We start from the raw sequence: 16,807 nt of genomic DNA on the forward strand, positions 1-16,807 counted from the left end.
GGTTTCAGGGTGAGGGGTTAGGTGTCCGTCCCTCGCTGGGCCAGGGTTGTGTATGAGTGTGTGTGTGTGCATTTGTATGTTTATATCAGTGATTGAGCACATATGTGTGCATGAAGGTGCAGAACTGATCATTTCCCAGGCAGTGCAGTAAAAATCTGAAATAATACAGGTGTTTTCATGATGCAGACAGGCAAACAAATAGGTGAGAAGTGAGATGGTGATGGCTTATCATCACACTGCCTGAGAAACAACATCACAGACCATCATAGGTAGATGTAGAAAAAGGAATGCATACACACTGTATACACACATACAGCAGAAAAGCACACAAACACCCACACGATCAAAGTAATGGATTGTTCGTGTGCTGCTGTCACGTAGCTCTGCAGTCATCACTCAGAGGGCGAGATGACAGTGTCGCTGAAGATGTCAGTCAACAAGATTGAAGGAGGCAGACAGTTGTTTTAGCTCTGGTGCTTCATCTTTGTGAGTTGAATGGTCACCCAGGACTCCTCCTGATGCAGTCATGAAAATATTTCTGTGCGATGTTTGATGTTCAGACCTTTTTAAATTATTGCTCATCATGCAAAGGTTTCACATGGGGCATGGCAACTGCACATTGGCTTGTACTTTGTCGACTTAATTATTGGAGAAAAACATAATACACTGCTTAAAGATGCAATAAATAAGAATTATAGTTGAAAACAAAAAAATTACCTACAGCATGTGAAGAAATAACAGTTCTGGCGTTATGATGTCTATGTATTGTGTTGCAGAGGTATCTACTAAAGTTAGCATGCTAACCAGCTAGCAACAGCCTGTCCCGGTCCAACATTTCTACACTGCCCTGGTGCTCCGAGCTCCCTGTCTAAGCAACTAGATGCACGGCTAATCAAGCTAACTAGCTAACGGCGTAGAGGAACGGTTAGCAACACTTGGCGGTTACTCTGGTGACACTGTATGCTGTCCCTTGTTTGTTTTGAGTATGAAGTCACATACATATGTTGTAGTGTTGCTTTCATAGTCACTCTCCACATAAGGGTTTTTAGAAGAATTTAACAAACATCTCAGTCAAAGCTGCACAGTAGCCACATACAGTACAAAGAAAGTGCAAATGTAGATACTTTAAAGAGAGAACAGAATTTGTTTAGTCCTTATGTTTATTACACAAAAAGAACAGCAAAGGCATCACTTTCATCATGATATGATTCACAACTTTGACCCCAAAAAAGCTGAGTAATGTCCTGATATGTGACCATTCAGTATTAGTAAAGGTAGAAAAAAGGCTTTTCATTTTTTTTTTTATAAGTATCATTATTTAGGTTATGCACAAAAGCAGGCTCTCATGAATAATGTTAAACAGACATTTTGGAAAACATCAGCAATGGGTGGACAGCAAAAATAAATGCCATTACAAACATTGTTTTTAAATCAGGAAGATGCATATAAAGAAACCAGCCTTTGGTACAAAGTTATAAAAAAAAAGGAACTCACATTCACATTTTTGTGTTACTGTAATTATGAAAAATGTAAAGCCAGTCATAAAGCAAAATGTTTTAGTCACAGGCAAGGTACAGTCCAGGCATGTACTGCAGGTAATATTCAAGAAGGCAGAAGACCAACACTGCTTTATTCAGCACACACACTGAGAGCGACGCCACGGGGAAAATCTCTGCTCCTATGCCTTTACTTCACAATCCAACATGATGCTGCATACTGTGAATGCAACATCATATTTTGTGCAAAATGCACACAAAACATGTTGCACACAAAATACAAAATACAGTACAGATTAAATACATCTGGATTTCATTTGGCTGGAAGTTTTTAGATCATTTGAGTATGAGCTACTGTCACTGTTAAAGGTGTAAATAGAGTAAATAGAGGAACGGGAGTAGTGAAGGGTCTGTTGTTGGTAGATATGCAAGGCTACACTAGTCAAGGCTAGGATCCAGACCTGAGCATAGGACATCTATTCAGATGGTTGGCATGAATGAATGACTCATTGGATGTGATCATTCCTTGGAAAGTGATGTTTCCACTGTCCTCTGAGGTGATGAATGATGTCTGGCAGGTTAATCAGAGCACACTGCTGAATAAGTGAAGCTGCTTCAGATCCTTTTTCTTGCCTTCCTTGGTCAGTTAGGCTCCACTGGATGCCGCATACATTCTAAAAGGTGAGTAGGTGAACTCACAGCTAAAGCACTTCTGAGTCTGTAGGAGTGGAGACTGTCTGGATTTGGTATGTATGTACAACAGTAATAAAAAGGAAGTGGTCAGAGGTTCACACTGAAGGCTTCTTCAGGAGATGGAGGTCAAATGATGACAGTCTCTATGTGAAAGGCGTGTGAGTAGGTGAAGGAGGAAGTGTGTTTCTGAAGGTGGAAGGAAGGAGGCACAACAGGGGTGGTAGAGGGGGAGGAGGAGGAGGAGGAGGATGTGGGGGAGCGGCTGGCCCATCGAGAGGGGAGGCGTCGGTTGGCTGGACGGGCGGGCCTCGAGAAGTTCTTCTGGACGGAGGAAGAGGAGACAGAAGACTCTTCCTTATCCTGTGGAGAAACAAATGAATTACCATTTAGGATTATCACACCGCTCTGTCAACAATCAAGCACACACACTCAGATACTTTACATTTTGTCACGTGTTCCATCTGTAGTCTTCTTGACCCTAGGGGAAACAACAGGCATATTTCAAACAGGAACACTAATAGATTCAGCACGCTCATGTGGAAAGGTCACACAGGTAGATCCTATTCCATTTGGTCAAGAGAAAAGCTTCACACGTGCTGCAGCTCTGCTAACACTTACACATTTTATTTTGGACAGTGCTGCTTCAACTGAGATTAAACTAAAGTAGTGCCTTTAACTACATTCTTTTCAAGAGGTCAAATAAAATTGGCTTGATAATCGCTCCCACAATTTTGTTAACATTTGCATGACTTTAAAGCAGCATAATCACTTCAGCTTTCTTATTTCTGTGGTCTGCCCAGGGCATCAAGTCAGCTGGCTTCTTGCAGATACTTTTGTAATTACAACATAAAGACCAGAAAAACACTTCCACTACGAGGCCCCGTGCAGGGACTGAGAGATGAAAGACGAGTTGATGAGGGTGACAGACCTCCTGCCAAGTTTAAACTTTATATGCCGCTCCACCAATTCCTTTTGTTAGGAGCCTTGAAGCAATGGAATGGCCCAGATGCCCAGATTATAATGGAGGCTCTGGCCTGCTTCTGTCTCTTAGCACATACCAGAAATAAACAACATTCCCACCAGAGCTGTCCTCAGTCAAGGGCAACTAGCGCTTAGTGTTTCAGAATGGAATGAAGCGGAACGAAATGTGCAAGCTCATCCAGGTCCCCGTGTGTGATTGGCCTTGGAAATAGTGTGACTCATTGTATTTTAAATCAAACAAAATACATACTTTATGCAAAATGACACTTTATTCCAACAGAATGTGTCTAAAACTTCACATCTGTACAGCGATTAGCACACCTGCTGAAGTGTGAATACAGACTGTACATACTAGACTCTACCCACCTGCACTGTTCGATGTATCTCTTTCACACTCATGGCAAAGTGGCTGCTGAGCTGTGCATGTGTAGTGTGCGTCGTTGAGGTGTGTGAAGCCTGTGTGTGTCTCAGTGTGGGAGGTAAGGGCAGAGGGTCCATGTCCAGCATGTCCAGTTCAGTGACGGTCTCCTCCTGACTGACACTGATGTTAGGACTTGAAGACACCTCGTCCTGATGGCTCTGGTTCTGCTGAGCCCGGGCCGCGCTCTCGTAATTCTTCAGAATCCTCTCCAGTGCCCCGTAGTTGGACCTGGATCCCTCAGGTCGTGGGTAGGCAGCCAGAGTGAGGGGCTTCCAGGGATGGTCGTTCATCATTCGAGGCCCAGGTCTGGAGGAGTCAGACTGGGGAACAGACACATGCCTCGGCTGTGTCATCTGTCTTTGTTTGTTCTCAGCAGACGGCTGCTGGAGTGAGACACCGACTCTGGCAGGCTGAGGCTTTGCTTCATTGGAATTCTCATTCTTGGAGCTGGAACTGTCCACATTGTGACCTGGCACGGTATTTACAGGCAAGACCGGCTCAGAAAAGAGAGCCTCTGTGGCGGCTCTGTGTTGTGTTTTCCTGGAAGGACTGCTTGCTGTTCGAGCTTTGTGCTTGATCTCAGAATGATGTGCAGGACTCTGAGAGATTACTGTGGTTGCCTCCCTGAGTCCAGTCTGTGGTTGTTCAGATGAAAAGTTCATTCTGACCTCTTGAACTTCAGGATCACATTTCATCCGCCTTGATTGGACCACGTGAATTGTAGGATCCAAGGTGGAGAGAGATAATGTGACTTCAGGATGCACACCCGTGACGCTGTTGGTGACATCAGTACAATGTGGCTGACATGTTGTCTCCCTGGGAGTAACAACGTCATCTAACGCACAAGTTGCTGAAAAGACTGGCTGGACACCAACAGAGCCGGCATCTGTTACTGTAAAACTGTCCTCTACGCCACGACCCATCTCAGCCTGGAACAAAGTTCTGTTGAACTCAGCTGTTTTTTGTTCAAGCATTATGTTTCTTTTGGAGCCCTGGAGCTTGAGGCTGGCAGGTGATATTTCAAGAGAGGACAATAGCAAATCTACAGGTAATTCTTTGACAATCGGAGGTATGTGTAGCTCTTTCAAGTCCCCAACACCAGGTCTGTAATCTGAGCGCAAGTCTTTTCCAGCAGTCAAAACGTTAACTTCAGAGAAGCTTTTCTGCACAGTCCCAGGTGTAGACAACTTACTGTTAGTAAACTTGCTTGCATCACAGGACCAGCGGTTGTGGCAGCAGCCGATATTACATTTAGGGTTAGCAGGCACAGCACAAGATGCAATCACACCGTCTATTAAAACCTTTCCTTCATTTTCTTGCAGCATGGCCCCGAACTTCCTGACAATAGATGGGCTGCTGCACTTTTTGTCCACAAGAACACAGGGGCTGTGGCACTTCCTCACTGTCGTCATGGGGGATTCTGGGATGTGGAGTTCTATGTCTGGATGGTTCGGGGAACTCAGATTCCAGGAGGAGCTGCGTGGAGGGATGGGTGGAGCTGCTGTATCAATCTCAGAGAGCACTCCAGGACTTGTCGGTGTTGCTCTGTCTGGATCAGCCATGTCTGCTCTTGGGGATTTGCTCGGCCCTCCGTTGTTCTGCCAGGTGTTATCTGGTGACAAGGTGATCCAGTTTTCCCTCTCCAAGGCCCGCAGGTCATTGTAAATCTGGCCGAGGTCACAGGGGGCTTCATCCACCTCTAGTCGGGTTTTAACATGGCTAAACAGCATATTGCTCTCCTCTGGTAGGCATAGGGATTCAGATCGGTTCCTGAGGAGCATTAAACAGTAAAATGCATTTACCGTCACTTGAATTATAGTCGGTCCATCTCATTTATCATTCATTTACAGCACAGACAAACATGGGATTGACATTATGTACACAAGTGCATCAAGACACGACATTCAGACTGATTATATCATAATTCCATGTTGGCTCCAGGAAGTAAACATAGCAAAGAGGATTTACCTCATATCCCCGCTCTTCTTTCTGATCTCATCCTGGTAGCTACAAAGCTCCTCGCTTACACGGGCTATCTCCTTCAGAGCCTGAGACACAGAGAAGAGGAGACAGAGATACAGTAAGACATTCTGGACATTGTGTATTACTGAAGTACATTATTTACCTGAATTTTAAGATAAAACTGAGTTAGGTAAAGAAGATTATGTCATCAAAGAAACTGAGGAATGACTAAGTGTACAGGAGGCAGTACAGCAACACAGATGATCAAACAAGTTTTTTATGTCTGCAGTGCGAAAAGCAAAGACAAGACAGAGAATGGCAACCACACTAATGTGTCTTTCCTGTGTATAAATAGTGTTTTTAGCAAATACAAAAATAGTTCAAAACACTCACAGCATTGAGAGCAGTGGTGTTCTTCTTCTTATCACTGCCGTAACTCTGCTCGGAACAAAAAGGACTCTCTCGAGGACTAACATGGACATTTTCTTCATTATCTTGAGGGACATTTTTCTGAGGCACCACACATTCTGGAGCTCCCTGAAAAATAGCATCCAGCTGTGTTGTATCCACAGCTTCCTTGAAATCAGTGACAAAGTCTTGCTGCCAAGTGCGTCTCAACTCATCCACCAGCTCAAGTTGTGAAAGGTCATTCTGAGTGAACTGACCACCAGCATTATTATATTCACGGAGGCTGTCTGCTTGGAAGGAGGTGGGGTGATAACTATCTGTGCCAACACAACCACTGCCACTGATGTTTCTGTTGCGACCAAAACCAGGTAACGGTGAATGTCTGATTGGTTCTGACCGACTGCTGCTGCTGAGCAGCTCCGAGCGGGAGTTGTCACTGAGCAGACTGGAGCCAGTGCTGGTTGAGCGTATGCTGAGCCTCTTTACAATGTCATCGTTGTCCTGCCTCCCACTATCCAGTCCAGTCCCTTCTCGCTTGGCCCTCACTTCACAGTACAGCTAGAAAAAAGGAAGAACAAATAGAGGTGAGTAGTTCAAAAGTCTATTGTTAAATGAGGCAATCATGGTCCTTTGGTAATTTGAAATGTATTCTTTTAAGATGAATTTCAACATTTTGCAAATATTGAACAACAGCAATATTACATTATATACTTAAATCAACAATTTTATTGAAATCACAAATTCAAATACACCAAATATGAACACAAATCCTTTTCTTTTTTACACAGATAGTTCCATATATTTAATGGTATTAAATTACCTATTGGATTAAATTACACTTGTTCCTCAATCCTGGTTGTACAATCATAAATAAATTGATTCTTGAATCTTGAGAATGAAACCATCTGTATGATAATAAATGTTAATGCAATAGTATGTACTGTATTGAATCTACTGCTCCTGCTTCATAATCACAATCTAATATGGGCTGATGTCAAGACAGCTTAGCAATGAATCCTAGGAACCTATTTAGACTACAGAAGATTAAAAAAAACATTCAAAGAATTCTCTCAAATAAAATTGGATAACCTCTGGTCTCCTTCCATGGAATCCCAGAATAGTAACTTTTCATGTTGACTGGGCACCCTTCCCATCACGCTATGTCTAGATGGGACTACTGCCTTTTAGCCTGCTTTAGTCCTCTGCTGTTTTCCTCTCTCATTTTCTGGTCTCAAAGGGGCAAATGAGAGCCACATGTTCTTTTCATAGCAAATTGTTCCAGTGCCTTCGCACTCTGTCCAACTACTTTTGCTTCCCTTATTAAAAACACTAATCTGCTCCTCTGGCATTTCAGATTTTGACTCCTGCTTTTGTTACCACCCTTGTAAAATGTATTGTTCTTTACCATTGTCCCTCTCTCTTACGTTCATTAATTTGCTCTGATTTACTTCCCTCTCTGACCCTGTTGTACAGTCTTAACTCTGCCTTTTAACATCAACTAGCTGAAAAAGTTAAACTTCCACATTAGGGCTGAAGCTAACATTTATTTTCATTATAAATAAATCTGCTGAATACTTGGTCCTTGAATTGATTGATGGTTTGTTCTATAAAAAATGCTCTTAACAAGTTCCAAGAGCTCAAGGTGAAGTCTTTAAATTGCTAAAAATTGCTTTAAAGTTTTCCAACCATCCAATAAGCTTGTAACAACACCGATGTTACCCAGTACACCAGGCTTTTTGCAAGAGAAGATGCTCACTATCCTCAGAGTACTGTGTTAATTTACTGCAACTACAAATCAAATATTTCCTCTTGCTGCAGCTTCACTTTAAAAGCATTTAACTGGCAAAAAGCAAGTCGATTTTCATTTTTACTCATTATGTTACAAGTGAAATGTGACTCCTGCTAGAGTGTTTGTAATTGTAACATCAATTCACCGATCAAGTACTGATTAAAAAGGCAAAACGACTGTGGCCATGGCGGACAAGTCATATAATCAGTGTATGCTCGGCTACCGTGCAACACCGAATACCGCAGCAAGCAAGTCATGTACTAACTAGTCGTTTCTCATATCCCTCTTCAAAATTTGGCACAAAGACGATACTATGGGAGACAAATTAATGCATTTTTTATTAACCCCGAGGAAATATTTGACTCTATACAAATAAGCTTTTTTTCTTTTGACTGTCAGGTTACAGCCACCTGAGGAGGAGTAGATTTTATTTATTACTCGCTCTCATAAATTTCTTTCTGTTGCATGCAAGCTTCTCTGTTCATCACTCCAGGCCATAGGCTGTATCAATTATTGCCTCTGTCTGAGTATCCAGAGATGAGGGAAATATCAGAACCCTCACCCTCCTTCCACTCCTTCCTTTCTTCATACTCTGCAGCTGCACTGATCAGGGATATTGTTTTGACAGTGTTGATGATGAACAGGATGTGTAGGAGGGAAGTTTTACAACTGCAGGCTGCTCAGAGCATAGGATGACATATATCATACATGTAGAGAAACGTTTGGAAATGGTATTACATACAGTATTTTGGGGGTTTTCCATTATATAGTCATTCACTTGCCTTAAATCCAAATCACTAAACCTTGACAAAATGCCGAAATATTCTCATTCAGACACACACTCAGAGCGCCTTACCTCTTCTATTTTCTTCTGCATATCCTTCAGCTGGCTCTCCCACTCCTTCCTCTCCACATCGAACCTCTCCAGCAGCTCAGCTTTCTCCCTTGACCAGTCCCTCTCATTGTGCTCCAGGCGACAGCGCAGGTCCATGGCTGCTGTATGTGTGTCCGCCAGGAGCCTCCGCTGCTCTTCCCTTTCCCGTTGGAGCGATGAGGTCTCGCCGTGCTGTTCTCGAATGCTCCGTGACACCACGGAGACGGGACCTGCCGCTGCTGACTGGACTCCTCCACTGATCAATCCAGCAGCCTCTTTAGCCTCCAACTGAAGAGAAAGAAACAGACAGGGAGTGCAGAGGGCACAGAGGAGGAGAGAAAAGAGAACAGGCAAATGGGAAGGGAAAGGGTGGGAGAGTCAGTGGTGATAAAGGATACATTGCGGTTGGAGAAAACGAGTATGACAAGATGAGCGAGACAGCAGTGAGAAATTGTGAAAAGTGGAATTAAGAGAATGAAGGAGTGGCAGGAAGAGAAGGTGGAGGAAGTGGGGGAATTAATGCACCACAGGGACGAGTGTGAGTGGGTTCAGAGGAGGGAAGAGGGAGAAAAGAGAGAAGATTGAAAGATGAAAATTTCCTGTAAGAACTCACACATGGGGTTCAGGGGTTCAAAGTTCAAGTCTCTTTTCTATGGCATGCCACTAAAACAGGATACAGTGCAGGATATGGCAGACTGAGAGCGAAATGTGTCTGCAGAGGATGCATGTGGCCTCAGTCAAACGATACTCATTTGTACCGGTTCTTAGAAACACAGATTCATACAGAGAGGATCTTTCTACACAAATAAGTAAAATCACATGACAACATTTTTGTTGAAATGGGAATATTACTGAGTCACCCTATTCGTTGCTGTCTTCTAGTGAAATACCCTGGGCATTTCCCCTGGGAATGTCACTGTGCTCGCGCCAAAGATTTCTGCCAAAAGCATGTTGTCTGGATAAGATAGTGGTGTTAAAAAAACTCATCTGAAATGTCCTCTACCAAAGAGATACTGCAATAAAAGGGAATTCTCAGATTTAGAGGCTTTCCTCTATTTAAGGGTGTGTTTCACTACATTGATCTGTACCCTCTGTGGCTTGTGCATTTTTGGTTGCTCATAAAAAGGGGAAAAAGTGTTGGCTTTAGAACTGGAAAGAGCCCAAGACAACGCCTGTGCATATATGCTTGTGCCTCTGTGTGTGTGTGTGTGTGTGTGTGTGTGTGTGTGTGTGTGTGTGTGTGTGTGTGTGTGTGTGCGTGCGTGTGTGTGCGCGTGTGCGTGCCCGTGTGCGTGCGTGTGTTAGAAAGAGAGAGAGAATGCATACGAGCATGCCGGAGTGTGTTATTTCAGTGTTCAGTCACAGACAGCGACCAAAGCCTTCTTACAAGCCCCGGTCATGGTGCTATTTCTGCCTGTGGCCTGGGGTCATGAAATTATGGTGGAGAAAAACAAGTCAACCCTTTCTGTCTGCCTGTGGCTCTTCTCAAAGTTCTCCACAATTACAGACGTATGATGATGGGTGCTGTCCACAGTCTATTTAAACATCCACATGTAAACAAATAGTGAAAGTGCAAAAACAAGAGCGTCAGAGTCAACATAAAAGAGCTGAAGACCGTTTTTCATTGATTGAGACAGTTTAAGTGTCTTCTGAGACCCAAAGGAACACATGTAAACAGGGACACAGGTCAACATCATCAGAACCATCTCAAGAAAAATGCATTCATGCACAAAACACACACAGAAACTTAAAAATCTGTCTCAAGGAGCTATCCCCTGCTACCCTTGGACACCCTGTCTGGCCCAGGGTATATGAAGGTAACTGTGTCACCACGGTGACCCACTATAAATAGTGGACACAGAGCCTTGTACAATGTCACATTCCTTGGGGAGGTGGGGAGACGAGGTAAAGGGAGGAGGGGGACTTGGCTGCTAAGGCAGAGTGAGATGTCTCCTAGCTGCCAGCAGCTTTCATAAATCAGTGGCATGCGGAGAAATATGCCTGGAAATATCCGGCCTAAGACCTCTGCCTGGGACCCTGGATGCTTGCTTGGTATTTGGTGGTGGAAGTGCCCAAAAAAGATGTGGAAACAACATACAGTAGTTACATTCACAGCCATAACCTACTGTGGAGAAGGGTGTGTAATTAATTTCAAGAATAGAACAAGCATGCAACTGTTGATAAACTACAACTGTGTTGATACTTATGTAAAAATCAGTGGTATGAAAAATATATGTTGTATGTTTGCAGCTGCAGAGCTTCAGTTTCTAGACCAATTAAATGACCAACAAAGGAATGCAAACTAGCTTCTAAACACAGCTAAAAATATGTTAAAATATGCAAGATGTGGAAATTTTATGCATGAAACTTCATTCATAAAGCACTTATGTAGCAGTCTAGTCTGTGGATTTAAGCAGATTCTCCTGGTCAAGTGCAGATAAGGACATCTTCACTATGACAACGGGCAAGTGCCAGTTCATTTAAGGCTTTATATAAAAACTTACTGAACCCAGGTTCTTAAGTATTAAACACTTCCTCTATTCACTGTCTTCAGGTTTGTATTATACACTTGGCTGCCTGGATAATCCTCTAAAGTTTTCTGGCTGCCTCTCTCTCCTATTCTCCTGCTTTCAAAGTCTCTCTACAAAGTGTAACAATGAATGAACTAAAGCTAGCAGCGGAATACTAACAAGCTTATCATAGAAAAAATGCAAGCAACAGTTCAGTTGAGCCCTCTTCGACTGTACACCTCATTCAGTTGATTGCATCAAAAGCAAACTCAAAAATTACTTTCAAATCAATTTTGTTCTAACTGCCCTGACAACTACCTTCTACCTACGTAATACTTTCTGTATTCACTGTCTGTCGAAGCTAAAAATGGGATCTCCTCTGCACATGTGGAAAATGACAGGAGTGTCTCAACCATGCAGAAATTATTCACAAACCACTTTGAGGTAAAATGAAGTTACACCAGCATGCATTCCTGTCCATTTTTTAGCCTAGTCCAAGATCTCTGTATCGCTGCCCGCATGCGATTGTTCAGCAATTTTTCTATAAATATATTAAATGAAATCAAATGAAAACAATCAGTCTATCAGACTACTATTTTTTGTGTTCTGTCTGAATTTAGAATCAAAGAGAAATACATGGATTATAAAAATGTGTTTGCAACAATCTTATCTTCAATCAAGAGCCAAATTACATCCAGTGCTACTGTCTTAATAAAGAGCAGACCAAAGTTCGGTTATAGACCTGTTACTAATTCACTCAACAATGTAGTTAAAGACTGTAAATTAAACATTTGATTACTGAGCTGTGAATGATTTCCGAGAACTTGACTTGATGTTTTTTTAATCTGATGAGCAGCCCTACGTTAGCACTTAGTAAACATGTACCCAAAACTATAAACTGTGGCAGGATGTGGCATCAAGACAAAACAAATTTTACAATGGAGCTAATCCCGCCCAGTGTGGCTCAAGGCCAAGTCACATTTCCCTTGGTCTGTTAGTGCAGTCAAAGAAATGTCTGCATACTGTGTGTGTGTGTGCATGTTCCATTCAAAATGATTGTACGCACACATAAACTCTCTTAATTTAGAACTTTGCAAATATAAAAAGAAAAAACTAAACATTAAGACATCTCTCCAGTCCCAAACCAATCAACCTGGTGACAAAGAAAAGTGTTGATGAACTCAGCTGCCTCTGACACAGATGTCTCACGTACATAGTAGCATTGTGATATAAACATCACTGTGTGTATGTGTGTGTCATTATGTTATAAACCCAGCAGTAGATTAAGCCTCTTTCTCCCACTTTCACACTGGGCTTTACAAAAACACAAAACAGAACAGTAAATGTCTCTGTTTTTATAAGGCTCTCCATCAACCACAGTGTGAGAAGGCACAGTGCCAGCAGGACAAAGAAGAGCTAAACAGCAACATTGTGCCATCTACTCACACAGAGGGATTGACAATATGATAGTTACACCATCCGCATGTGTCTGATGTGTGATCTGGTAAAGACATGTTACTATGTTGCGTTCCCGTGTCATCGAGTCATCAGCGGTCTTGTCCAACTGCTCCGCAGTATCATCACACCACCTTGCTAATTTCCAGCACCACATCATGGAATGTCTGAGCTTCATCACTTGAAAGGGAATTATTTGATTTTTCTTGTAGCTCCAAAGGACAAAAAAAAGTATTGCTGTTTGATGTTAGACTGCAAGACCAATCAGTTTTAAGTCTTTGATAGGAATCTTATGGGGCTCAACGGGCAGATAAAGACACAAGATTATTGTCACAACATCACTAAGGACACAACGAGTACTGAGGCACACAAACACACAAGTCGGCACAAAGAGAAAACTCTTACAGAATCAAACAACTTCATGAGCAAGTCTAATCAGGTTTATTCTTCTACTTTAAAGCAACCAAATAAATCCATCTTCTGATCTAACTAGAAAAAAAAGCTAAATCCCTAAAAGCCACGTTGCTTTGAAGAATAACTGTGCATGGTCCTTCAAGTGATCTGAGCAATGCCTGACACAGCGTGGCACTGGTATGCAAACTTAACTCTCTAACTATTTTCTGCCCATTTCTAGAAAAAAGAAAAAAACTCTTAACAGTAGCTCTGCATGGGAACAATAGGTCAATATTTCATCTACTTAGAGCTCCCTTTTAAAAGCCAAGTTGGCTGTCTGTGTCTGGCTGAGTGGGGATAACTACATTTGCCTCCTCAGTGCAAATCTTTTGTCTAAGCTGAGGCTTGAGTTGGACAGATGCCAGGATGACTTATCACCCTACCATGTGGGTGGCGAACGTGGCGAGCCCAATTTACACCAAACTGAAGGCCAGACATGGACACACATACACAGAACATGAGAACATACACAAACATAACACACACAAGAAACTATGTAGATATTAATTGCAATAATGTATTCTTTACGCATTGCTGCTAAACAAGATTAGTGTTGCATAACTGTCCTCACTGCATGCACCTGCATACACAAGCATGCACGCCAGTCATACAGTTATTTATAAAGCAATGCAGACAGTACATTGCTCTACAAACACACAAACATACACACTACAAAGTCTGAAACTAATTATTTGTTTGCAGATTCTTTTGAATAAACCCCAGATCCCCGACCACACACGATCATCATCATCATCCTCCCTGAGTTACCTGTGCAATCCTGCATTTGAGCTCAGCCTTCTCCAGCTCCCAGGCACATCTGTCTCTGGTGTACTGCAGCTGGAGCTCGCTCCTCTTCTCCTCCTCTCCCTTCAACTCCAACTGCACTTCCTCCAAAACCGTCTTCAGGTCCAGCAGAATCCTCCTGTTCTCCCCTCCCTGCCATGGAAACAAAGGTGGCAGCAGGCTTGTCAACCAAATATGACACGATGATATGGCATATTTGTACGGTAACACTATTCCACATGATGTAACAGAGGCAATTAGAGAAGAACCAAGATGGAAAGAAATCAATACTTGGTGATACACTGCTGCTTACTGATGGTGTATCAAAGTATAAAGTTTTGAATTTGAAGCCCAGAGGAATATTCTGGGAATATTAGAAATGCTACCACAAAACACAGTGGACCCATACATCACTGACAAACTACAACTTCCTATATAATGCTGATAAAGAAAAACAATGTAGGCTATATGTATGTCATTTTTTCCAGTTACTTGTATGTCAGCCACTTCTCTCAACAACGTCTCCTTCTCCCGCATCCACTCTTCCTTGTCCTGTACATGTCGCTTTTTCAATTCCTCAAACTTCTTTTTAAGCCTCGTGTGCTGTGTTTGCTGCTGCGGGGGTTCAGGACCCGGCCACATTTGTCCCCTGAGGACCTCCAGCTGCGTCCCTGCTCCAACTTCTCCCCCGACCGGTGAGGCAGCGAACTGGGGCTCGTAGAGCTGGCTGAAGACGGTGGGCGGAGAGGAGATCCTCCTCAGCGGGCTGCGGCTTTTGCCCCTGCCTCTATCAGCCCTATCCATCCTGGAGCACGGCACGAACTCCCATCCCTGAGACGGGACATAGCCCCCGCCAGCGCCGCCCCCACCGTGCAGCCCTGAGCCGTTCATGAACGCACTCCACATTCCTCCAACGCATCAAAATAAAACTTTAAAAAACAACTTCAGACGATAAAATATTAAAAGCTGTTCACAAAGCTTTTTTGTAAGTACCAATCTGCTCTATAAACCACAAATTGAAATCATTTTTGATACAGTTCAGCACTCTTTCCCATCTCCTGAGTCAAACTGGTTGCACACTGAATGCGCCAATTATCCAAACCCGACCAAATCCCCCGTCGGCCACGCAGCAGCCTCCGCTGTGGCGACGGGACCGGACGCTTTGGTCCCTTCCATATCCTCACGGAGTCGAGGTCAGGCCGTCATTATCTTGCCAGAGTCCGGGGTGACTTTATCATTCAAAAAAACACCTCCTCACTGCTGCACCCGTGCGCTGTTTTCCTTCTACATGTTTGTGTGGAAACCTCAGGACGCGCTGCTGTGTCTTCTCTCTCTCCCCCCCGCGCAGAGTCGTTGTAGGCGACAATCCAGAGCTGGCAGCGACAGACACTCAGTAACCACTCACTGCGACGCGCATGGGAGAGGTTCCCAAAAATATCACGGAGCGCACTGATGTAAGAGCAGCGGAGTATTTTTACCGCCTGTAGCCATGAGTGTATTTTCCTGAAGCCGGATAGCTGAGCGTCTGGAGGAACGTTAATCAACACCGGCTCGCTCTAATTACGTCGCGGGAGGATGCCACCTTGCGCTGTATCCATGGCAACGAATCAATTTACGCGCCGCGGTAAAAGCCTAACCGTCACTCATTTCTCATTTCAGAGGCGGCAACCCGCTTATTACGACCAATGGCTTCACTAACTGTCAACTATTCTTGCTAAAAACGCGGTAAGGGTCTCGACTTAACGCTAAAAAGCTACCAAGTTTACCTACCTTCCTTCTTTTCTTATCCGTAGCACGACTCCCACCCTTCTGCCATATTTCTGTGCTATCTCAGCATAACAGGGGGGAATGACTATCACGAGGAAAGTAACGAGGGGTGGGATCCTGCTCATCTTCACATCAAGACAACGAGTAGATAGCTACAGTAGTGTGGCTTGTCAGGCCGGAGAAGTAAGTCGTAGCGCTGTTGTTGCTCGCGGTGCAGTAGGCTAATAACTAGTAGGCTAAATGATAGTAACGCGCGAGGTAAGCTAGTTAGCTTTCAACACAACACTTGTAATGTTTTTGTTAAGCTCGAGCGCCCACATATGACGCACGTGGTATTCAGACGAACAGACCCTTACCTCTTTCTCTAATATGCTCCTGACTGCTGCAGTGAATGTCCAGGGGGGGAAAAAAGACAAAAAACAGCCACTAAAGCTACATTTCAGCCAACGAAGTAGCTGAAATAAAGTCAGGGCTGGAATGCAGTGGCCAAGTTAAAAACAACTGGAGAGCGACAGCCTACAGCTGAAATGATGCTTTCATTAACGGGAATAAAATCCTCCTTTCTCTCTCTCTCTCTCTCTCCCCCCCTCTCTCTCTCCACAGCTGGCCCTAATATGTGACGTCAAACATCCCACCGGTGGGATGAAAGAAGTGGACCGGTTCCGCCCCCGTCCTGGTGGTCAGGTCCGTCGGTTAAACAGTTCCACCATCGGCACATTTTTTGGCTTGATCTTCCAGACCCACCCATGGGCATTTTTTACACAGCTCTAAATGTCACAACTAATATCCACACATGGGTAAAATCCCAACACTCCTATCATGTTCCTCTTGGACGTTTGGGTGATTTGTCACAGATTATGCTGACATTTTACCATGACTCAGACAAGCATAGTTGCCTCAGAAGCAACATGGTGCCAGATGGTGTGCCACTGCCTGAGTGTGTGTGTGTGTGTGTGTGTGTGTGTGTGTGTAGTCTGTAGCCTCTAGTCTCTATGAGCTTTGTCATAGCAGTCATAACACAAACTTCAATATTTATCTGGTCATTGCTGCGGTCATGTGAAAACATCTCAAACAGACAGACCTGTCAAAACCTCCATGAGGTAAGCTGAACAAAATCGTGCACCGACTCTTCAGCTCTTCACATTTTGGAGAGCATATTTTAGTAACATTATAGATTCTTAACACACACAGCAGTAACAGTTAAGTTTCTGCACA

The 16,807-nt window shown here is 43.5% G+C and overlaps 1 protein-coding gene across 2 annotated transcripts; it reads right to left on the reverse strand.

Moving 5' to 3' along the window:
* Nucleotides 1-1,671: 1,671 nt before the first annotated feature.
* mtcl3a (MTCL family member 3a) lies at nucleotides 1,672-15,258 on the reverse strand. Of its 2 annotated transcripts, XM_073484798.1 has the most exons (8): nucleotides 14,318-15,258; nucleotides 13,811-13,978; nucleotides 8,607-8,912; nucleotides 5,947-6,519; nucleotides 5,560-5,639; nucleotides 3,537-5,361; nucleotides 2,632-2,667; nucleotides 2,467-2,549 (listed from the first exon to the last, which is right to left on the reverse strand). In XM_073484798.1, exons 1-7 carry the CDS (start codon nucleotides 14,729-14,731, stop codon nucleotides 2,638-2,640), a joined length of 3,396 nt encoding a protein of 1,131 aa, XP_073340899.1. In that variant the 5' UTR covers nucleotides 14,732-15,258; the 3' UTR covers nucleotides 2,467-2,549; nucleotides 2,632-2,637. The 2 variants fall into 2 exon arrangements, with proteins under 2 accessions (XP_073340898.1, XP_073340899.1); XM_073484797.1 differs by lacking the exon at nucleotides 2,632-2,667 and having other exon boundaries at nucleotides 1,672-2,549.
* Nucleotides 15,259-16,807: the final 1,549 nt, after the last annotated feature.

The sequence above is a fragment of the Pagrus major genome, chromosome 17 (genome assembly GCF_040436345.1).
Source record: "Pagrus major chromosome 17, Pma_NU_1.0".
In the NCBI taxonomy this organism is placed as follows: Eukaryota; Metazoa; Chordata; class Actinopteri; order Spariformes; family Sparidae; genus Pagrus; species Pagrus major.

Coding starts and splice junctions, on each gene's coding strand:
- mtcl3a (XM_073484797.1), bottom strand. CDS start 14,731: ATGTGGAGTGCGTTCATGAACGGCTCAGGGCTGCACGGTGGGGGCGGC. Junction 5,640..5,946: donor ACACCACTGCTCTCAATGCT/GTGAGTGTTTTG, acceptor TCTGTGTCTCAG/GCTCTGAAGGAGATAGCCCG. Junction 5,362..5,559: donor AAGAAGAGCGGGGATATGAG/GTAAATCCTCTT, acceptor AATGCTCCTCAG/GAACCGATCTGAATCCCTAT.